Source organism: Erinaceus europaeus, chromosome 16 (genome assembly GCF_950295315.1).
Source record: "Erinaceus europaeus chromosome 16, mEriEur2.1, whole genome shotgun sequence".
In the NCBI taxonomy this organism is placed as follows: domain Eukaryota; kingdom Metazoa; phylum Chordata; class Mammalia; order Eulipotyphla; family Erinaceidae; genus Erinaceus; species Erinaceus europaeus.
This window is the reverse complement of record NC_080177.1, coordinates 25,379,939-25,402,607: the sequence shown is the minus strand read 5'-3', so window position 1 is coordinate 25,402,607 and position 22,669 is coordinate 25,379,939. Positions and strand designations below refer to the sequence as shown.

The window sequence follows — 22,669 nt, the reverse complement described above, 5'->3', positions numbered from 1 at the left end:
AATCACTACCTGGCAGATATCTAGATGGGCCTTTTTCCTCAGAGTTCTTACAACTAAAGTCAAAGCTGTGAATATGTCTGAGGGTTTTTCTTCTCCCCCCCCCCCACCCTTTTCTTTAGACTGCCCAGCTGTCTTCCAAGAACATTCTGGTGTGGATTGCTGTGAATGAGGATGGTGTCAGCATCCTAGACCACAACACCATGGTATGGATGGATGGGGGCCTGACTCCTTGACCTTCCTTCTATGCAGTGTTATTTCTTCTTTCTGGACTGAAAGGCCTGAGCTGAGTGATTAGCTCCCTGACCCAAGCACTACTCCTCTAGTGTGGACATTGAGAATATAGGCCTCCAAGTTATAATTACTTCAGGGTTTGTCCTTGGTTTAGAAGAGTCAAGTGTTGCTGGTTTGTAAGCTGGAAAGCAGGTGTTAAGTTTCCTTAGAACTAACTGGCCCTTTCCCACAGCAAGTGCACGTCACCTACCCTTACTCTTCAGTGATGACCTTTGGTGGCTGCCGGGATGACTTCATGCTTGTGATTAGATCTGTTCCAGACCAGAACTCTGGGAAAGGTCACATTGAGAAGTTGATCTTCCGGATGGCTGCTCCCAAGGTGAGTCTGACAGCCCCTAACCATTTAACTTTGATCTGATATGAATGATGTGGGCTTTCAGCTAAGAAAAGAAATAGGGGCACAGATGGTAACGCACTTGGTTGAGCAAACATATTGCAGTGCACAAGGACTCAGGTTTAACCCCCCCTGGTCTCTACCTGCAGCAGGGAAACTTCATAAGCCATGAAGAAGCTGTAGGTATCTCCTTCTCTATCTATCCCTTCCTTCTTAATTTGTCTCTTTCCAAAATAAATAAATAAATAAATCATTGGACAATAAAGGAAGGAGGGAGGAGGAGGGAAAGAAAGAGGGAGGGAGGGAATGGAAGAAAGAAAGGAAGGAAGGAAGGAAAAAGGAAAGGGAAAGAAGGAGAGGAGAGGAGAGGAAAGGAGAGGAGAGGAGAGGAGAGGAGAGGAGAGGAGAGGAGAGGAGAGGAGAGGAGAGGAGAGGAGAGGAGAGGCGAGGCAAAGAAAGGGAAAGGGGCAGGAATAGATAATTGACAGTACTCCAGAAACACCCTCTCCAGACTTTTAGCCTTGTCTGTAATCAGTATTCCAAAGAGTTCAGGTGTAGGTATGTCACAGTGTGGGTCACAGTTGAGGTGATAGGCAGAGGGTTACCTAGGTAGGGAATTCATTCTGCTTCAGCTACTAGTGTGTTCTTCACAATATCTTTTTTCTCTAGCCTCAGCATCACACAAGCTTGAGTTAGGTGTCTATTTGCTCTTCCTTGCAGCAAGCTTGGGCTAGGGTACCTGCTTCAAGGTACCTTATCCTGGCTTCTGCTGTCCACAACATTAGCCACAAAGTGGGACATATGCCTCCTTCTCTGTCTTGAAGTGTCCAAAGGCTTCTTTTGTTTTGAGGGCTTTGTTCCTGCTTTTCTGAGGGTACTAAGCTTCTCAGAGGAACTCTAAGGCCACAAAGCATTCATTCCACTGGGCCTCTGAACCCCACAGTGATGATTCCCTGGGTGGGTATTTTAAGAGATAGACTGAAGTCCAGGAAGGTACGAAGTAAGATAGTGTCAATTCAAGCCAAAGGCAGTTTAAGTCCTTTGTTTCTCTCCTTAGATCGCAGAGGCAACCTTCGTCATGGCCAGCTACATGAACCACTGCTCTGCAGCTGTGAATAAACCTTCCCACCCTCCTGCTGCCCACCAGCTGTGGGAACTAGATGGACGGCAGTTCTTTGCTCCTATCCCAAGTGCTGCTAACAGGCCAGCGTTGCTGTGAACATTTCTCCTACCCCACCGCCCACCATCACCCGGATGGATTGCCTCTAGGATTAGGGTCCTAGAATATGATACTACTGTGATGGGCCTCACAGCCCTACATCCCCTGCCCCCGACAGAGGCCCCAGTTTGTTCTGTGAATTGTGTTATTTCAGTGTCCACCAAGCCTTTGCTCTCTAGGTGCCTTATTGTGGTTCAGGGCCCAATGTTAAGAAATTCCAAACCCTGTGTAGAAACCACTCTTCCCTTCACAGGAATGCTGAGCTTTTGGATACTGTCTGGTTCTAGATACAAATAGGGATGGTCCACAGCTCCGGAGGGGTCTAAGTGTTATAAGCCAGGGTTTTCTGAACAGATACTCTCAGGATGGCTGATGTTTTTTTTTTTATATTATGTACAGTCCTTCGTGGGGATTTATACTTGAAGTTTTCCCAACATCCCTGACCAGGATAGGACTTAAGTGTGTAATTCACTTGAACTCTTTAACAAAAGCCTAGAAATCCCGAAAACTGGACTTTCTTTCCTAGGTAAGAAAGGTTACTGGCAGGACTGGAAAAACACTCACCTTTCTCCTTTCTCAGTGGTATTAACAATGCCCCTTCTGGGGTGGCAGCGCCTGTCTGTGCAGAATAAGGCACTTTGCCTGCTGAGATTGAAGCTGATCTCCCTCACACTGGACTGAAAGCCCAACTGGGTCCCACATACTATCTCAGCAAGGCCAAGGCCAACTCCCCCTCCCCCATTCTCATTTCAATGACTAGATAGCACAGTCGAGGTTGTGCTCACTACTGTAGGACAAGGTGGTTGTCACTTGTTCCCCACCCTTTGAAAGACCAAGCAAATGCACTCCATCATTTGCTGCTCTGTGAAGCCACTGAAAATGAAACACAAGACTCCCCTTGGGCTTGTAGGCCTGGACTGGGTCAAGATGACTTCTGGCAAAGTTCTGCTAGAAATTAGCTCAGGGTGGGAAGGGGATGTATTTGGTAGCCATTTAGACTAAGAATATCCAGTGAAAGATATTGAAGATTTCTTTTGCCTTCTGCCTTTTTGATGATACCAAATACCCCTCACCCCCCAACTGAGACCTACTGAGGGCAAAGGAGATTATCTTTGTCTCCATCCTTGCCTAACAGGAAAAAAAAAAAGAAAAGACGAGAGTTCATTCATATTGACATTGAAGAAACTTGAGTTTTATTTCATTGCTTCAAGGCAGTCTTACCATTTTTTTTTTTTAATAAAGTGCTAAGAATTGTATGGCTTTTGCAGTAGTAATAAAGAACCAAGCCTTTAACTCCAACAATGTGTGTGTTGCACACAGCCAACACTACAAGGCGGAGCGAGTTCATCTGAACACCTCAGTAGCTCGAGGACTTCCCCTTTCTGAGGAAAAGAAGAGCAGAGTTTCTGTCTCATCTAAGTGGATGTCACTTTTCAGGGATGGCAATTTCACTACTTGTCTCCCATTTCTGTTCTTGTCTTATGCCCCTCATCCCCAGAATTTGGGATCTAAGACATTTCTACCTCAAACAAGTCACAAATCACAGGTACAGAGGCTCCTGGAAAACTCTCCACAGGTGGTGTAAAAGGGAAAGATTACAACTCTGGTTCCATAATATCTTGAATGTTTCTGAGGCCAATGAGGATTTATTATCTACCCAGGACTTAAAAGGAAAAAAAAAAAGGATTCTGAAGAAAGTATAAGAATAAAGTCATGGTCATACTAAATTAGGGGCTAAGCTATTTTCCCCACCCTCTTCTCTAACCTGCAGGAGTACTCTTTTAATCTGTTGATTTTATAGACAAGAAACTATAACAAAGATTTCAGTAGTTTGTCTGTTTATCTTTCTTTAACATGTCTGGAAACCAAAGTTGAATTTCTTTCTGACTTACTCCTTTTGGCAGTAATTTTTTTAACCTGTTGACAGTACTGAGCAACGGAAGAGTACTAATGTTCCTAAGTGCATGTGACCGAAATGCCATGATCGTGTGTTTCAATAAAAAAAAAATAGGAAAAAAAAAAAAAAAAAAAAAAAAAAAAAAAAAAATAGGCAGCTACCTGTGAACCAAGAGATTATTGTGTATCTTTTAGAATGATATCTGTTTATTTAGAGAGTCGTCACAAATTAAGCCTGTATAGAACACAGGACATGTAGGCAGGGACTAGTCTTGTAGGGCATTTCTTCTTCCTGCTAACCAGTTCCTAATGAGCTTGACTTTTTCTTCACTTTTATCCAGGGATACTATGAAGTTAGAAATTATATCTGTTGACTGGGAGGAGATAGCATAATAGTTATGCAAAAAGACTCTCATGCTTGAGGCTCTGAGGTTCCAGTTTCAATTCCCAGAGCCACCATAAGTCGGAGCTGAGCAGTGCTCTACCTCTCTCTCTCTCTCTCTGTCTGTCTCATTAAAATAAGACAAAATAATTTTTAAAATATGTATCCTTCTTAGGAGATCTGACATCAGTTTCCCACTGTCTTGCTCCATAAATTCTAATCGTTCACATTGTATTCTTTGTCAGCATGAGTACTGGCATAGTTTCTAAAGGTCTCCCATCAGTGGGAGACACAGATAAAACTGTACAAGGGCAACACTGAAATACACGTAAGCACGTTGTTCAGCAGCACACATCGAGTTAGCTTTCCAGTCGGCTGTCCTAAGGCTCTGGAATCCACTGCATCGATACTGTTTGCCTGGACTGTGTCCTCTTGCCGGCTTAGAATACAGAAAATAAATGAGCCACTATGGCTTAGGAGTCATCTCCCATGGAAGACAATACTGGCCTCCGTGCTGGGCCTCATGATCTTGTTGATGTGGCTTTCTGGTTTGCCAGGACCTCCTGGCAGCTCCTGTAAACTTCAATCAAGCAGTCCAGGCGGGGCTTGGCACTCTGAATTCCAAAGGGGAGAAATGCAGAGTCAACATAAGTGCAGGACAGGGATCAGTGGTGCTGCAGCCTCAGTAAGAGGCCTAAACAGACCAGGCATGAACGCAAAGAGGCAGGAAGTTCAGGCCTCAGAGCACCTGCCTAGGAGGTGTCCCAGATGGGGTCCACAACTCAGCCTGTGAACTGCAAGAAGCAGAAACTCACAAGATAGTTTTTCAATCTGTCTAAATTTTGTGACCTCCCTCTAAAAGCAAGCAAGAGGAATGACAAGGACCAACCCTCTGAGGAAGTGTCACCAGAAGTAAGACAGTCATTAGACACAGAAAGAAGGGCATTATTAATATACAAATAATGAAGAAGTTTTTTTTTCTTTTTTATTATTATTTTTTTTCTTTTTTATTTAAGAAAGGATTAATTAACAAACCCATAGGGTAGGAGGGGTACAACCCACACAATTCCCACCGCCCAATCTCCATATCCCACCCCCTCCCCCGATAGCTTTCCCATTCTCTATCCCTCTGGGAGCATGGACCCAGGGTCATTGTGGGTTGCAGAAGGTAGAAGGTCTGGCTTCTGTAATTGCTTCCCTGCTGAACATGGGCGTTGACATGAAGAAGTTTTTTTATTAAAACTCTTTATCATTTATTTATTTATTGGCTTATTATTGGATAGAGACAGATAAATTGAGAAGGAAGAGATAGAGAAGGAAAGAGACAGAGAAACCTGCAGCCCTGCTTTACCACTTATAAAGCTTTCTCCCCTGCAGGTGGGGACCAGGGGCTTGAACCTGGGCCCTTGCACACTGTAATGTGTGTGCTTAACCAAGTGAGCCACCATCTGGCCTCCAAAAAGTGTTTTTTGTTTTTTTACAGTAAAGTGTAATACAATTCAAGTCACCTGCCAACACCCATGTCCGACAGAGGAGCAATTACAGAAGTCAGAACTCCCACCATCTGCACCCCAAAAAGAATTTTGGTTCATACCCCCAGAGAGGTAAATGTTAGGGGAAGATGACCAGCAGCTCTGAACTCCAGTTCCACTAAGACCCAGAGAGAGAGACGGAAGAAAAAAGGGAGAACATACAGAAGCAGCAATCTGTATAGGTGTGACTTAGAAGAGAAGGCAGAACCATAGAAAAAAATGGACAAATATAATATAGATAGTTATAAAAATAATAGTCAACCCATATCTGTGATCTTGGAAGAACAATTGCAGTTTCCAATGGAGGGAATGGGGACACAGAACTCTGGTGGTGGGAACGGTGTAGAATTATACCCGTTACTATAAATCAATACTAAGCCACTAATCTAAAGAATGAAAAAGAAAAACTGTGTATATGTAAAAAGAAAAGAAAAAAAAGGTCGCAGAACAGTAAAAAAATATATGTGGAAAGTACATTTAATGTTTTCTATCCAAAACTGTTAACAAACATATAAACAGTAGATTCTACTTTACTAACAAAGGAAATAGCTTATAACAAGAGGAGCTACTGAAGCAATGCAAGGTATAACAGAAGTCTACCATAATAACTTTAAAATGCCCTTACCTACACATTAAATTAAAAAATTACCATTAGCCCAAACAGAAGAGCTACATACCTAAAGTATGGTGAAGTTGTTCATTATGAGGCCAAATCTCCAACACTGTAAGTCTATAAAACAAGTCTTAAATGGGGCAGAGGGTAGATAGCATAGTGGTTATGCAAACAGACTCTCATGCCTGAGGCTCCAAAGTCCCAGGTTCAATCCCCCGCACCACCATAAGCCAGAGCTTAATAGTGCTCTAGTTAAAAAAAAAAAAAAAAAGAGTTGGGGTGAGGATAATGATTATACAAAAAGACTCTCATGCCCGAGGTTCCAAAGTCCCAGGTTCAGTCCCCTGAACCATCATAAGTCAGACCTAAGCAGTGCTCTGGTTTAAAAAAAAAAAAAAAAATCCTTTGCATTAGTAAAATTACTCTGAACTATAATGCCAAAGAATTTATTTTAGCTTACCTGCCTTAACTCTTTTGTGAAAAAGAATAGGCAGTGAAGCAAGGGTAGCTGAATATATAACTACTTTATATACCTACAAAATAATCTGTTATAGCCATGTTTAAGGGGGTCTGGGTAGTGACACACCCAAGAGAGTATATATGTTACAATGACAAGGACCTGGGTTCAAGCCGTGAATCCTCACCTGCAGGGGGAAACTTCACAAATGGGGAAGTAGTGCTGCAGGTCTTCATCTCTTTCTCATCCCTCCTCTATCAAATAAATATATATTATTTTTTTAAAAATAGAGTCAGGCGGTAGCACAGCAGGTTAAGCGCAGGTACCGCAAAGCACAAGGACCAGCATAAGGATCCCAATTCGAGCTCCCAGCTCCCCACCTGCAGGGGGGTTGCTTCACAAGCAGTGAAGCAGGTCTGCAGGTGTCTTTCTCTCCCCCTCTCTCTGTGTCTTCCCCCCCTCTCCATTTCTCTCTGTCCTATCCAACAACGATGACAACAATAATAGCTACAACAATAAAACAATAAGGGTAACAAAAGGGAATAAATAAATAAATGTCTTTTAAAAATAATAACTTTAGATAAGTGTGGGGTTTTTTTTATAAGAGCAAAACAGAAAATGATTTGGACATGATTTTTTTTAAGCAATAGAATGACTATAAACAAACAACTGATATCCAACATGGTATAATTATTTAAAATAAGCAAGATTAATGGCCTTTGTAGAGTCATAAAAAAAACATCAGATTTTAAAAGGTACATACAGTAGTATGTGTGGCTTAGTAGCATCTATGTAAAATCATATAATATACTAATAGTAAAATAGATACGTGGGGGCTGGATGGTGGTGTACCAGGTTAAGCGCACATTTTGCCATGTGCAAGGACCCAAGAAGGGGTTCAAGCCCCAGGTCCCCACCTACAGGGGAGAAGCTTTTTTTTTTCTAATTTAATTTAATTTTTTGCCTCCAGGGCTACCACTGGGGCTCGGTGCCTGCACTACGAATCCACTGCTCCTGGAGGCTATTTTTTCCCTTTTGTTGCCCTTGTTATTTATCATTGTTGTTGTTGTTATTGCTGACACTGTTGTTGGATAGGACAGAGAGAAATTGAGAAAAGGCGGGAAGACAGAGGGGGAGAGAAAGATAGACAGACATCTGCAGACCTGCATCACCACTTGTGAAGTCTCTCTGCAGATGGGAAGCCAGGGGCTCAAACTGGGATCCTTAAGTTGGTCCTTGTGCTTCGCACCATGTGCGCTTAACCCGCTGCGCTACCGCCCGGCCCCCAGGGGAGAAGTTTTATGAGTGGTGAAGTAGTGTTCTTTCTCTCTCCCCTTTGCTTCTCAATTTCTCTCCATCCAATCTAGATAAAAATAGATAAAACATTTTTAAAGACAGATAAATGGTGACCTAAAGGCAAAGGTTGCTACATGATGTTTTTCTCTGAAATTTGTTTAAATCCATATTTCTGGAAGCTTTTATTTGCCTTGGAAAGGACTTTTTAGGAAAAAAAAAAACTAAAATTCTAATGCTCATGAAAAATATTAAGGTATTTTCAAATACTCTTGCAATAAAAGTCTGCATTCCAACTGAACATAAGTCACGTGAGTATGCAGAGAAAAGGAAAGGATTCTTGGAAGGGATTTAAGTGTTCTGTGCTCACCTGGAAGACGGGTACTACTTGGGATATTTCTTGTGGTTCCAACGGATCCTTCAATAAAATACAGAGGTAGTATATAACCTTCTGCTATAAGAAAATAAACCAAATATCAGAGATCTAAATGAAACTCATTTATCTTCAAGGGAAGGTATAAAACTTGTAAGGGGGTAATTTCTAAGTTATTAATCACTTTAATAGCTTTTGAAGTGAAGGGAATATATATTTTTATTGTTTAAGTGAACAAAAAAGACAAAACAGCAGTAATGACAGCAACCAGCAACCATAAAAGAGTGAAGATGGGCTACAAAATAAAACTGAGTGATCTAGGAGGTGGCACAGTGGATAAAGCATTGGACTCTCAAGCATGAGGCCGCAAGTTTAGTCCTCAGTTGCACATGGACTCTGTGGTACTCTGGTTCTTTCTCTCTCTCTCTCTCTCCTCTCTCATTAATATCATTTTAAAAAATAAATAAAATAGAAATGTTGATTCCCTATCCATAAAATTCCGTGTCTCTTTCAAAATAAAAGGATGCATTTTTTTTTTTTGCCTCCAGGGTTACCGATGGGGCTCAGTGCCTGTACTACGAACCCGCTACTCCTGGAGGCCATTTTTTTCCCATTTTGTTGCCCTTGTTGTCATTACTGTTATTGTTGTTGTTGGATAGTACAGAGAGAAATGAAGAGAGATGGGGAGAGAAAAATAAGACACCTGCTGACCTGCTTCACCGCTTGTGAAGCAACCCCCCTGCAGGTGGGGAGCTGGGGGCTCAAACCGGGATCCTTACACAGGTCCTTGCGCTTGGCTCCAAGTGCACTTAACCCCGTGTACTACCGCCCGACCCCCAAGGATGCATCTTTTTAATAAAAGTTTTACTTTTATAGCTTTCATTTTTTTTGTTTGTTTTACCAGAGTACTTCTCAGCCCTGGCTTATGATGGATACCAGGACTTGAACCTGATACCTTAAAGCCTCAGGCATGAAAAGCCTTTTACATAACTATGATGCTATCTCACTGGCCCTTATTTTTATAGTTTACATAAGCCAGCAAAAAAGAAAAAATAGTAGGAGCAGTGGAGCAGAGAGTCCCCAAGTTTAATTCTCTAACATCAAAAACTTGAGTATTAAGACAGTTTGGATGGGGGGGGGGGTGTCAGGCGGTAGCGCACTGGGTTAAGTGCGCCTAGCACAAACCTCAAGGATCCTGGTTCCAGCCCCATGCTCCCCACCTGTAGGGAGGAGGTCGATTCACCTGCAGGTCTGCAGTTATCTATCTTTCTCCCTCTCTGTCTCCTCTCCTTTCTCACTTTCTCTCTCTCCTAGCCACAAAAAAAAAAAAAAAGAAAAAAAGAAAGAGAGAAAGAAAGAAAAAAAAAGAAAGAGGTGGTCTGGGAGGTAGCAGCGCTGTGATAAAGCTTTGGACTCTCAAGCATGAGGTCCCGAGTTCGATCCCTAGCAGCACATGTGCCAGAGTGATGACCGGTTGTTTCTCTCTCCTCCTATCTTTCTCATAAATAAAAATGAAATCTTAAAAAAAAAAAAAAAGGAGGGGTCGGGTGGTAGCGCAGCAGGTTAAGTGCACGTGGCGCTAAGCACAAGGACCGGCATAAGGATCCCAGTTCGAGCCCCCGGCTCCCCACCTGCAGGGGAGTCGCTTCACAGGCAGTGAAGCAGGTCTGCAGGTGTCTGTCTTTCTCTCCCCCTCTCTGTCTTCCCTTCCTCTCTCCATTTCTCTCTGTCCTATCCAACAACAACAACATCAATAATAACTACAACAATAAGACAACAAGGGCAACAAAAGGAAATAAAGAAAAAAGAAAAAAAAATCAAAAAAAAAAAAAGGAAGAAAGAAAAAGAAAGGAAAAAATGGCTGCCAGGAGCTGAAAAAAAAAAAAAGACATTTTGGGTTGAGACACACTCCAAGAGGCTACCTGCTCCTGAGAGATGTATAGCACTTATTACTTAAGTCCTTACCATGTAAATGGCCTCATTGATGACAATATCCTTCACCTTGCCCATCTCAATGAAGGTGGTACTTTCTTTGCCTGAGGCATAGGACGAAGTCATTTGGATGCCAAGGGAATCAATGATTAAAAGAGTCTCCTGATCAATCTTCACAAAATGGAGGTATCCAAGCAAGCCTATGAGGGTGATGAAGATGGCAGAAGAGAGGATCATGCTGTTCTGAAAAGAGCCAAACACAGGCAGTAAGATTACCAAGTGGTCTCCTGTATGTATCACTGCTGTTTAATAACTCAACTCTAGGCAGTGCTGTGCTGTGAGTTAAACAGAAGGCAGGGGCCAGGCTGTGGTATGCCTGGTAAGGCTACGAGCCACAGTGGAAAGCTCGGTGCAGGAGCTTGAACCTGGGCCTGGCACATGACAGAGAACATGCTCTACACAGTGAGCTATCTCCCTAGCTTTCTCTAACCCAAGTTCTTATTCTCTGAGTCTCAATTTTTCTTTTCTTTTTTTAAAATTTTTATTTATTTATGACTGGACAGAGACAGAGATAAATTGAGAAGGGAGAGGGGAAGAGATGGAGAGACACCTGCAGCCCTGCTTCACCACTCATGAAGTTTTCCCCTGCAGGCGGGGAGCAGGGGCTTGAACCTGGGTCCTTGAGCACTGTAATGTGATGTAATGTAAGGTGCACCACCACCTGGCCCCTTATTCTGGCAATTTAATGATTATTTCAACAGACTTATTAAGAACAAAATTTTAGATACAAATGAGGGCAGACTTAATTATGTATATAACTATGCTAAATTGCCATGTTCTGATGGGGGCGGGGACAAAAGAAAAAGAAAGCTAATAGATGTAGTGATGGATACCATGTCCAAATTAACAGTAATAAATAATGGCCCTGATGTACTTTGCTTTGTTCAGATCACTCTTAGAATATTTTCAATTCAGAGCACTACAGCATTACATATGAAACTAGAAGTCATCATGAAAAGAGCAATTAGGGTGAGTCCTTTTATTTATTTTCATTCTTGCTTTCACTGAAGGGCTATCACAAAGCTACTGCACGTAACTCTCAAAATACTGGGATGCTGGCATGGCAAATAGCTCCCTTTCTGGTTAGTGGGTGGGGGGACATTGAGGCTTCACACCTGCACAGTTCTAAGACTCCTGGGGACCCCCCTTTTTTTCCTCACTTTTTATTTTTTTATATATATTTATTTATTTTCCCGTTTGTTGTCCTTGTCTTTTATTGTTGTTGTAGTTATTATTGTTGTTATTGATGTCATCGTTGTTAGATAGGACAGAGAGAAATGGAGAGAGGAGGGGAAGACAGAGAGAGGGAGGGATAGACAGACACCTGCAGACCTGCTTCACCGCCTGTGAAGCGACTCCCCTGCAGGTGCGGAGCCAGGGGCTGGAACCGGGATCCTTACGCTGGTCCTTGCGTTTTGCGCCACCTGTGCTCATTTTTTCTATGGTCCAACGTCTTCTCTTCCTTTCTAAGTCACACCTACTACTTCTGAGTGTCTTTCCTTTATTACTGTTATTGTTATTATTACTATTAAATTCTCTCTCGGTGTTCTGATGGAATTGGAGTTCAAAATCCTCTGGTCATCTTCCCCTAACATTTACTCCTCTGGGAATATGGACTAGAATTCTTTTTGGGAAGCAGGTGGAAGGTCTGGCTTCTGTGATTGCTTCTCCGCTGGACATGGGAGAGCACATGGAAATGTCAAATATGAAGCTGTCAAGTAAGGACCGCGTGTCAGCTGCAAGGAACCACAGAGCCACGACCCTGAGCGACATGTGGTCCAGGAGCACAAACCTCAACAAAAAGGTCACAAAAAGAGAACGGTGGAGCTGGGGAAGCAGCATAATGGTTCTGCAAAAGACCCAGCACCACCATAAACCAGAGCTGAGCAGTCCTCTGGTTTTTCTTTCTCTCTGAATCTTTCACACTAAAAATAAAATATTTTTTGAAATGACAGAGAAGAAAAAAAAAAAAAAAGAGCAGTCCAGCAGCGCCCCCATAACCAGCGAGCTCCCGCCCTCCGCGCCTGTGACTGTGGGGGGGTCGGGCTAGAGGTCCCGCGGGCCCCCGAGACCCTTCCCAGCCCAGCCCGGGATCCTGCCGCGGGAGCCGGCCGGCGGCCTTTACCTCGCAGAGGGCGAAGAGTCCGTAGGCCACCAGCCACACGGTGCAGGTGACAGCGGTGAGCGACCGCAACGAGAGCCGAGGGCAGTTGAGACAGAACTCCCGGCAGGACTGGGTGTAGTAGCGGCGCTGCAAGGACAGGCGCCCGCCACTGATATCCGAGAAGCTCTGCTCGTCCTCCATACTCGGTCCTCCCTCTCCCCACCCGGCCACACCGGGCCTCTCTAGCCCGCCCGCATCCTCTCGCCGGCTCTGGAGCCACTTCCGGAAAAAGGTGTCGGCCCATTCCCTCCTGGCTCTCCGCGCAGGCGCAGCTCCCCGCGGAGAATTTGCGGGCGCTCTGAAATGATTCTCTCCGAACTCTGTCGGGTTCCACCTTTGTCTACTCCAGAGATTTGTAGGGAAGCAGCAATTCAAAGGGTAGACTAAAACCAATATTCATGTGCTTTCACGCTACAAACTGATTGCTCTCTGTAAGCCCGAGTGCTACCCAGAAGACAGTCCAGAGGTTCCTCCCCCTCATTCAATCATTTATTCATTCATTCCTTTTTGTCCCAGTTAATTTTACGTTCTGAGGGTTTAACAGTGCACAATATTGGCAAGATGCCTACCCTCAGGTAAGTGTCTTCTTAGTAAGAATAATAATACGGATATGATTTCAGAGGACATGCTGTGGACAATACGAGGGTGACTGGCCTGAGGAATTTTCCTAAGACTCAGGAAAGCACTGTGGTTCCAACTTGGACAAAAAGTCTATTAAAGATAGAGGGGCGAGAGAGACAGCATAATGGTTATACAAAGAGACTCATCGGATGTTCCAAAGGCCCAGGTTCAATCCCCCACACCACCGTAGTCCAGAGCTGAGCAAAGACTGGTGAAAAATTAAAATAAAATAATTTTTCTTTTTTTTTAATATTTATTTTTATTTATTTACTCCCTTTTGTTGCCCTTGTTGTTTTATTGTTGTAGTTATTATTGTTGTCATTGTTGTTGGATAGGACAGAGAGAAATGGAGAGGGGAGGGGGAAGACAGAGGGAGAGAAAGATAGATACCTGCAGACCTGCTTCACCGCCTGTGAAGCGGGTCCTTGTGCTTAGCGCCACCTGCGCTTAACCCACTGCGCTACTGCCCGACTCCCAATAAAATAATTTTTAAAGGGGTCCAGGCGATCGCTTAACCACTTGGTTAAGCGCACATATTACAGTGCTCAAGGATCCGGGTTCAAACTCCTGGTCCCCAAGGAGGGGGAAAGCTTCATGAGTGGTGAAGCAGGACTTGCAAGTGTCTCTTAATCTGTCTCTTTCCAACTCTAGTTCCTCTTCCCCTTTAAAATTTCTGTCTCTATCCAACACTAAGTAAATAAAATATTAAAAAAGAAAAACAATTGGTTTTCACTTCTTAATACCATATTCTCCTTAGTTTCCTGTGAACATGGTTCAATCTTTCCTTCCTAGCAGGTGTTTTGGGTGGGTCCTTTGTGATTTCATCTTCTGCACACCTGTCCAAATTTCTGCCTTAAACATAGACGCTAATGTGATAGAAGTCTATACCAGACATCTCCCTAAAAAAAATTTTTTTTTAAGATTGATTTGGTTCTGTGGGAGTGGACAAGAGAGAAGAGTTCCAGTATACTGTGGTGCCAGGAATTGAACCTGGGGCTTCAGACATGCAAGCTCTATGCTTAAACTGAGTTAGCCTCCCAAATTTTCTTTTCTTTTTGCCTCCACTGGGGTTGAGTGCTGGCAATACAAGCCCACTGCTCCTAGTGGTCTATTTTTCCCCCCATATTAATGAATAGGACAGAGAGAACTTGAAAGAGGAGGGGAGATAGAGAAGTGAGAGAAAGGTACCTGCAGGCCTGCTTCGCCCATCGCTTGTGAAGCTTCTCCCCACTAGGTGGGGACTTGAACCAGGATCCTTATACCAGTCCTAGCACTTCATACTATGTGCACCTAACTGGATGCACCACCACCCAGACCCCTATTCTCCCTTTTTTTTTTTTAAGATTTTTTTAATCTTAAAAAAATATTTGGGGGCCAGGTGGTGGCGCACTTGGTTGAGTTCTCACATTACTATTCGAAAGGACCCAGATTCAAGTCCCCGGTCCCCACCTGCAGGTGGAAAGCTTCACAAGTGGTGAAGCTATGCTGCAGTTGTCTCTCTGTCTCCCTGCCTCTCTATCTCCCCCTTTCCTCTATTCCTGGCTGTCTAGCCAAGAAATAAAGATAATAAAAAATTTTAAATTATGGTTTAAAATATATGTATATATCGGGGCTGGGTGGTGAGCATTTTAACATGGTTGAGCACACATGTTATAAGGCGCAAAGGATGGGGCTTCAAGCCCCCAGTCCCCACCTGGAAAGCTTCACAAGTGGTGAAACAAGTCTGCAGGTGTCTCTCTTCCTATCTTTTCCTTCCCTCTCAATATCTGTCTGTCTCTTATCATATAATTAAAGATAATTTGTGGATCTAATGTGTGTTTGAGCATGGATGGTTGACCCCTCCGGAAGCTCATCTATCAGACTCCCCTTGGCATGCCAGCCTTGTGGTCCAGCGAGATGTGACCAGAGTATGTGGGGGAATTCCAACCTTCCGATCAGCCTCGGCACATCACCCCACCCCTCTTCCTTCTGGTGGGCTTCACCTTCCTTATATTTCTATTTCCCCGTTCCTGCATCACCATCCATACCTTCTCATTGCCTTGCTCTCTTTTCCCTTATAAGGAGATACTGGTCTCATTGGCCAGCTTGGCCACTTCTCCTGCACAGCTACCCCTTTATAAACTTGTAACTGCATCAATAAAACATCCCCTTCTCCGCCAAGGTACCCTAAGGAGAGTTGTGTATGGTCTGCTGCCACAGTACGCTAGAAGACCCCCTTAGTGAACTCACTCCTGCCTCTGCTAGCCTGAGGTCTCACACACACACACACACACACACACACACACACACACACACACACACACGCTGTCTCAGGATGGCCAACAGGCCAGACATAGAAGTGGGAGCTAGGCTGACTCATTCCCCCTGAAGAACCCGACAATAATTTAAAATTTTAAAAATGTTTTTTAAAATGTGCAAAAATATATAGAGAGATCAATAGATAGTTATAGAAATAATAGCCAACCCATATCTGTTCTTCTTCTAGCATTTGCCCTTCTTCCGTAGCCAGACAACAGCGTCAGGTTGAGCCAGATGTAAAGTTTCGAGACCTCCTTTGAATCTGGAGAGGTGGCAGTCATTGACTATGTGGGTCATAGTCTGTCTGGAGCCGCAGGGGCAGTTCGGGTCGTCTCTGGCTCCCCAGCGATGGAACATAGCGGCGCACCGGCCATGGCCTGTTCGATAGCGATTGAGGAGGGCCCAATCATAACGTGCTAGGTCAAAGCCGGGTTGACGCTTGCAGGGGTCTGTGATGAGGTGTTTGTTCTTTACCTCAGCTGACTGCCAGCTCTGTTTCCAAGAGACTGGAACAGAGAAGTTCAGTGTAGGCGTAGGGGACCAGATTGGGTGACGAGACGTCAAGCGTTGGACAGGGTGGGCGAAGATATCCGCGTATATTGGCAGGTCCGGTCGAGCGTAGACGTGGGAAATGAACTTAGATGATGCCGCATCCCGACGAATATCTGGCGGGGCGATGTTGCTAAGAACTGGCAGCCATGGAACCGGGGTGGAACGGATGGTTCCAGAAATGATCCTCATGGAGGAATTTAATTTGGAATCGACCAAGTGGACGTGGGGGCTACGGAACCATACTGGGGCACAGTATTCTGCAGTGGAATAGCATAATGACAGAGATGATGATCGTAGTGTGGAAGCGCTCGCGCCCCATGAGGAGCTGGCCAGTCTTGCAATGATGTTATTCCTCGCGCCCACCTTTGCTGCAGTTTTTATGAGATGTTCGTGAAATGACAGGGTGCGATCGAGAGTAACGCCAAGATAGACTGGCTGGGCTTCATGCCGGATTCTTGTATCGCCAAGCTGCACATTAAGCTCACGCGAGGCCGAGGCATGGTGTAGATGGAAAACAGATGATACCGTTTTTGCAGTGCTAGGGATTAGTCGCCATTTTTTACAGTAATCAGATATCAGAGACATGTCTTTCGTGAGTGTTTCCTCGAGGATGTCAAACTTGGATGCCTGAGTTGCATAGCAGATGTCATCGGCGTAGATGAACTTCCTTGAAGAAGTTTCTGGGAGGTCATTGATGTAAATATTAAATAGCGTAGGAGCCAGAACAGAGCCCTGGGGGAGGCCACTTGAGACAAGTCTCCATCTGCTAGACTTGTCACCCAGATGCACCCGGAATCTTCTGTTTTGGAGAAGAAACCATATAGTGTTGGCCACCCATGGAGGCAGGCATCTTGAGATCTTAACTAGGAGACGCGGTGCCAGACCGTGTCATAGGCTGCTGTGAGATCAACAAAGACAGCACCCATCTTTAAATTCTTCTGGAATCCATTTTCAATGTAAGTTGAGAGGGCCAGGATTTGTTCGCAGGTAGATCTTCCTGGGCGGAAACCGGCTTGGGCGGGTGATAGGAATTTCTCTGTAAGAGGAGAAATACGTGACAGAAGCAGCCTCTCAAGGAGTTTGTAACACACGGAGAGGAGAGAAATTGGTCTATAGCTGGCGGCCAGTGTTGGGTCTTTCTTTGGTTTCAAAACCGCTATAATCTGCGCACGACGCCAAACTTTGGGCATAGACTCAGATTCCAAGATGTGGGACAGGAATGTAGTGAGCCACTTCTTTGCCACAGGACCCAGGTTAAGAATGAGTTCTGGGGTGATGTTATCATAGCCAGCAGCCGTTCCCATATCTGTGATCTTGGGAGAAACACTGCAGTTTCTGATAGAGGGAATGGAGACACAGAACTCTGGTGGTGGGAACAGTGTGGAATTATACCCCTGTTATCTTGTAATTTTGTAAATCAATATCTCTAATTAAAAAAAAAAAAGGAAAAATAGGGAGTCTGGTGGTAGTGCAGTGGGTTAAGCACACATGGCGCAAAGCGCAAGGACTGGCATAAGGATCCCGGTTCCTCCAGCCCGGGCTCCCCACCTGCAGGGGAGTCGCTTCACAGAAGGTGAAGCAGGTCTGCAAGTGTCTGTCTTTCTCTCCCCCTCTCTGTCCCCCCTCCTCTCTCAATTTCTCTCTGTCCTACCCAACAACAGCAACAACAACAACAACAACGATAAAAAAACAACAAGGGCAACAAAAGGGCAAAAAAATATATTTATTTATAAAATAAATAGACCCTAAAAATAAAATAAATAGACCCTAACGTGAAAAATAAAAGAAACAAGGTCTATGGGGTTTTTGTGTGTGTGTGGTGGTGGAGCCTTTCACATGTTTGCCATCACTGCTTCAAGGTCAAACTTTTTATTCTTTTTCTTTCAGATGGAGTGAGGATGAAAGAGGGAGGTAAGGAGGGAGAGACCAAGACCACAGCACTATTCCATCATCATAGAGTATCCCCCAGTGTCACAGTGTTCCCTGTGACGCTCGAGCTTTGACCCGAGGCCTTGTAAGTGGTAAAACATAAGCTCTACTGAACGAGCTATATATACCATGTCCTGTCCGAGTCTGCAATTTTTTCCCCACCATTCTTGATCAGCTAGACTCAGACACATTTGCTAGTGACAGAATTTGGCTGTTTGGTGCCACTCCCTACATTTTCTTCTTTTTTTCTGTAGGAACGAAACTATTTTCTTTTTTAATGTGCTTTTATTTGTAATTATTAGTAGTTATAAGATTGTAGGATTACAGGTTTCCACACTGCATCCACCACCAAAGTTCTGTTAACCCACCCTCCCAAGTGACTGCCATAGTTCTTACAAAGTTTTAGAGACAGTTTGTTTGCTTCTTTTAATATTAGTGAGATAAGTAAATAAAATGTCTTTTTTTTTTTTTTTGCCTCCAGGGTTATTGCTGGGACTTGGTGCCAGCACTATGAATCCACTGCTCCTGGAGGCCATTTTTCCCATTTTGTTGCCCTTGTTGTGGCTGTTATTGTTATTATTGTTATCAGATAGGACAGAGAGCAATCAAGAGAGGAAGGGGAGACAGGAGGAGAGAAAGAGAGACACCTACAGACCTGCTTCACTGCAGGATTCTTATGTGAGTCCTTGCATATTATGCCACGTGCGCTTAACCCACTGCACTACCGCCCAGCCCCCCTGAAATTTTTTAAAAGGTAAATTGAGGTGCACCAAACATGGTATAATATGTAAGAGTTTATTGGAACACATATATTAATTAATAGAATTAATATATATATAATTATATTACTAATGAATTAATTTGACAGCATCAAACTAAAGTGTTACAGGTGTTCCACTTATAGGAGCCAGGGAAAATACTTTTTAAAAAAATGTTATTTTATTTATTAATGAGAAAGATAGGAGGAGAGAAAGTACCAGACATCACTCGCACATGTGTTGCCAGGGATTCAACTTGGGATCTCATGCTTTAGAGTCCAGTGCTTTATCCACTGTGCCTTGTCCCGGACCACAATACTTTCTTTTTTTGACGAGAGCACACTAGCTCTGGCTTATGATGAGTCTATGATGCTTGGGACTGATTGGGAAGGGGAGAAAAAAAAAAAAACTTTGATAGGGAAGGAATAGTGAAAAAGCATGGAAATTGTTTGACTGACTGTAGTTTAAAGTTACATTATTTGGGAGAGCCTAGTTATTGATTGATTGGCCTTAGGAATTTCTTTCTTAACTTTGACACGTTTGCGTTCTTGGGTTTTCTTTGCTTATGTAAACTGCTAAGATATTAGAACTTCCTCAGCCCAGTCGTCTCCTTGTTTAATTATTTAGCAGCAATTACAAATTAATGTTTTGTAAATATTTTCCCCCATTTATACAGATTTTAGAAATGCCACTTAAAATAACTACATATAGTAGTCCCACCATATTAATGTACCCTCATTTAGTTTTATCACGTCTTTTTCTTAGCCAGTGAGAATGGTGGGCAATGTTTTCCTTTTTCTTTTTTAAATCATTTATTTATTTATTATTGGATAGAAACAGATAAATTGAGAGGATGGGGGAGATAGAGAGGGAAAGAGACAGAGAGACACCTGCAGCCCTGCTTCACTACTTGTGCAGCTTTCCTCCTGCAGGTGGGGACAAAGGGTTTGAACCTGGGTCCTTGTGCACTGTAGTGTGTGCACTTAACCAGATACACCACCTCTAGCCCCCCTTTTTTATCTATTTTAAAGATTTATTTTAAAGTTATTTATTTATTTATTATTGGGTAGAGACAGAAAGAAATTGAGAGGGGAGAGGCAGAGATGCCTGCAACCCTGCTTCACTACTCATGAAGCTTTCCCCCTGCAGGTGGGGACCAGGGACTTGAACCCCTGGTCCTTGCACATTGTAATCTGAGCACTTAACCAGGTGCGTCATCAGCTGGGCCTGGCAGTGTTTTTCAAGTCAAAAACAACAACAACAACAAAAGGGAGCTTGGCAGTAGCGCAGCAGGTTAAACTCACATGGTGAAAAGCACAAGGACCAGCATAAGGATCCTGGTTCAAGCCCCCCGCTTCCCACCTGCAGGGTGGTTGCCTCACTAGCAGTGAGGCAGGTCTACAGGTGTCTGTCTTTCTCTCCTCCTCTCTGGCTTCCCCATCTCTCTCGATTTCTTTCTGTCCTATCCAACAACAACAGCTATGACAACAATAACAATAACAACTACAACAAGGACAATAAAATGGGAAAAATAGCCTCCAGGAGCAGTGGATTCGTAGTGCAGGCACCAAGGCCAGCAATAAACCTGGAGGGAAAAAAAAAAAAAAACAGGGCTAGGTGGTGGTGCACCTGGTTAAGCACACACATTACAGTGTTCAAGGACCCAGGTTCAAGCCTCTGGTCCCCACCTGCAAGGGGAAAGCATGACTAGTGGTGAAGCAGAGCTGCAGGTGTCTCTCTGTCTCTTTCCCTCTCTACCTCCTCCTCCCCTCTCAATTTCTCTGTCTCTATCCAAGAATAAATAAAATAAAATAAAAATTTTTTTAAATGAAAAATCTTTTTTTTAAAAAAGTAGTGGAACTGCAGGAAGAACCCTACCTAAACAGATACAGCACAGATTGCATAGTTTTGGTTTTGTTTTTTATTTATGTTTTAGTGGTCCAGGAGGTGGCGCAGTGGATAAGGCTTTGGGCTCTCAAGCATGAGGTCTCAAGTTCAATCCCTGGCAGCACATGTACCAGAGTGATTCCTGGTTCTTTCACTCTAGCCTATCATTTCTCATGAATAAATAAATAAAATCTTTTTTAAAAATTATTTTTTAATTTTATTTATTCCCTTTTTGCCCTTGTTTTATTGTTGTTATTATTGTTGTTATTGATGTCATGTTAGATAGGACAGAGAGAAATGGAGAGAGGAGGGGAAGACAGAGAGGGGGAGAGAAAGAAAGACACCTGCAGACCTGTTTCACCACCTGTGAAGCAACTCCTCTGCAGGTGGGGAGCCGGGGGCTGGAACCGGGATCCTTAAACCAGTCCTTGCGCTTTGCGCCACCTGTACTTAACCCGCTGTGCTACAGTCTGACTCCCTTGTTTTATTTTTTATGGAGTCACATACCCATCAGGTGGCTATCTAGACAGTAGAGCTTTCACAAGTTTTTCAATTTACATCAAAGAACTTACATGACTTTAACAAGGAATATTTCCTCCTCCTTTTATAATGTCAAGATACTTGTTCCATTTAGTCTTTCTAAAAATTTGTTTTACTGAGAGGTATAGACAAGGTGGGGATGGGGGAGATGTCAGAGCACTGCTTAGCTCTGTCTTATGGTGGTACCAAGGATTGAATCTGGGACTTCTGGAGCTCAGAAATGAAATTCTATAAACAAACCATTTTACCACATGACCATGTATAGGGACCTGGGTTCGAGCCTCTGCTCCCCACCTGCAGGGGGAATGCCTCGTGAATGATGAAGGAGGTCTGCAGGTGACTCTTTTTCTCTCAAGATTTTATTTGTGATGGGGTTAGATAGCATAATAGTTATGCAAAGAGACTCTCATGCCTGAGGATCTCAAGTCCCAGGTTCAATTCCCTGCACCACCATATGCCAGAACTGAGCAGTGCTCTTGTTTAAAAAAGTAAAAAAGATTTTATTTGTTTATTCATTAAGAATGATAGGCAGAGAGAGAAGAAGAACCAGACATCACTCTGGCACATGTGCTGTGGGAATTGAACTCTCATGCTTGAGAGTCCAATGCTTAGTCCACTGCACCGCCTCTCAGATCACTTTCTCTCTTTCTATTGCCCCTTTCCCTCTCAATTTATCTCTATCCTATCAAATAAAATAGAAAAGAAAAAAAAAGGAAATGGGAGAATGAAGTGGTGAATTCATCATGCCAGCACCTAACCCCAGCAATAACTCTGGTGGCAAAAGAAAAAAAAATCACTATCTCCCTGAGCCCTATTTAGTTTAGTCTAATTTGTTTTGTTTTTAAAGATAGAAACAGAGAGTCATCAAGGCAGAAAGAGAAAGAGTAAAAGATACCACCACACATGGGACCGGTTGGTGGTGGTGCACCTGGTTGAGCGCACATGTGACATTGCTCAAGGACCCGGGTTCAAGCCCCCAGTCCCTACTTGCAGGGGGAAAGCTTTGCAAGTGGTGAAGCATTGTTGCAGGTGTCTCTCTGTTTCTCCCTCTCTATCACCCCCTTCCCTCTAGAATTCTGGCTGTCTCTATCCAATAAATATAATAAAAAAATAAATAAAAAACACCTTAAAATAATAATAATCTTTTAATAAAAAAAAAAAAAAAAGAGAGAGAGACCACCACACCAAAGCTATCTTCAACGTGGTCGGGGCTGGGTTCACACGTGAATTATGAACATGGCAAAGCAGCGCACTGTTTAAGAAGCTATTTCACCCTCACCCCACTTAGTTTTTAAATGGAATAAACTAGACTTGTGGAGCATTTCTTTAAACTGATAAATCTATATAGTTTGGTGAATATACATTTGTCAAACAAGTTCAGTTAGACCATAACAATCTCAGGTCAGTTGAGTGTGGTTAGTAGCAATGACTTTCTTGTTTTTGTTTTTGTACCAGAGCACTGCTCAGCTCTGGTTTATGGTGGTGTGGGGGATTGAACCTGAGACTTTGGAGCCTCAGGCATGAAAGTCTTTTGCATA

The 22,669-nt window shown here is 43.4% G+C and overlaps 2 protein-coding genes across 14 annotated transcripts in view; one reads left to right on the top strand and one right to left on the bottom strand.

Moving 5' to 3' along the window:
• PLEKHH1 (pleckstrin homology, MyTH4 and FERM domain containing H1) overlaps window positions 1–2,874 on the top strand; it is an 85,218-nt gene extending 82,344 nt beyond the window's left edge. The window contains exons 27-29 of the mRNA XM_016189453.2: window positions 120–203; window positions 464–610; window positions 1,683–2,874. Coding sequence (XP_016044939.1) covers window positions 120–203; window positions 464–610; window positions 1,683–1,844 — 393 coding nt within the window. The 3' untranslated portion in view covers window positions 1,845–2,874. The remainder of the gene's footprint in view (window positions 1–119; window positions 204–463; window positions 611–1,682) is intronic.
• Window positions 2,875–3,014: 140 nt separating this feature from the next.
• Window positions 3,015–12,745, bottom strand: PIGH (phosphatidylinositol glycan anchor biosynthesis class H). 13 transcript variants are annotated; one of them, XM_060174794.1, is made up of 5 exons: window positions 12,508–12,744; window positions 10,356–10,565; window positions 8,388–8,468; window positions 6,332–6,397; window positions 3,015–4,736 (listed from the first exon to the last, which is right to left on the bottom strand). In XM_060174794.1, exons 1-4 carry the CDS (start codon window positions 12,685–12,687, stop codon window positions 6,332–6,334), a joined length of 537 nt encoding a protein of 178 aa, XP_060030777.1. In that variant the 5' UTR covers window positions 12,688–12,744; the 3' UTR covers window positions 3,015–4,736. The 13 variants fall into 13 exon arrangements, with proteins under 13 accessions (XP_060030777.1, XP_060030780.1, XP_060030776.1 ...); XM_060174797.1 differs by having other exon boundaries at window positions 6,332–6,384; XM_060174793.1 differs by having other exon boundaries at window positions 8,388–8,471; window positions 12,508–12,743.
• Window positions 12,746–22,669: the final 9,924 nt, after the last annotated feature.

Coding starts and splice junctions, on each gene's coding strand:
- PIGH (XM_060174789.1), bottom strand. CDS start 12,687: ATGGAGGACGAGCAGAGCTTCTCGGATATCAGTGGCGGGCGCCTGTCC. Junction 10,566..12,507: donor GACTCTTCGCCCTCTGCGAG/GTAAAGGCCGCC, acceptor GGCTCTTTTCAG/AACAGCATGATCCTCTCTTC. Junction 6,979..8,387: donor AAGTAGTACCCGTCTTCCAG/GTGAGCACAGAA, acceptor TTTATTTGATAG/AGGAGGGATGAGAAAGAGAT.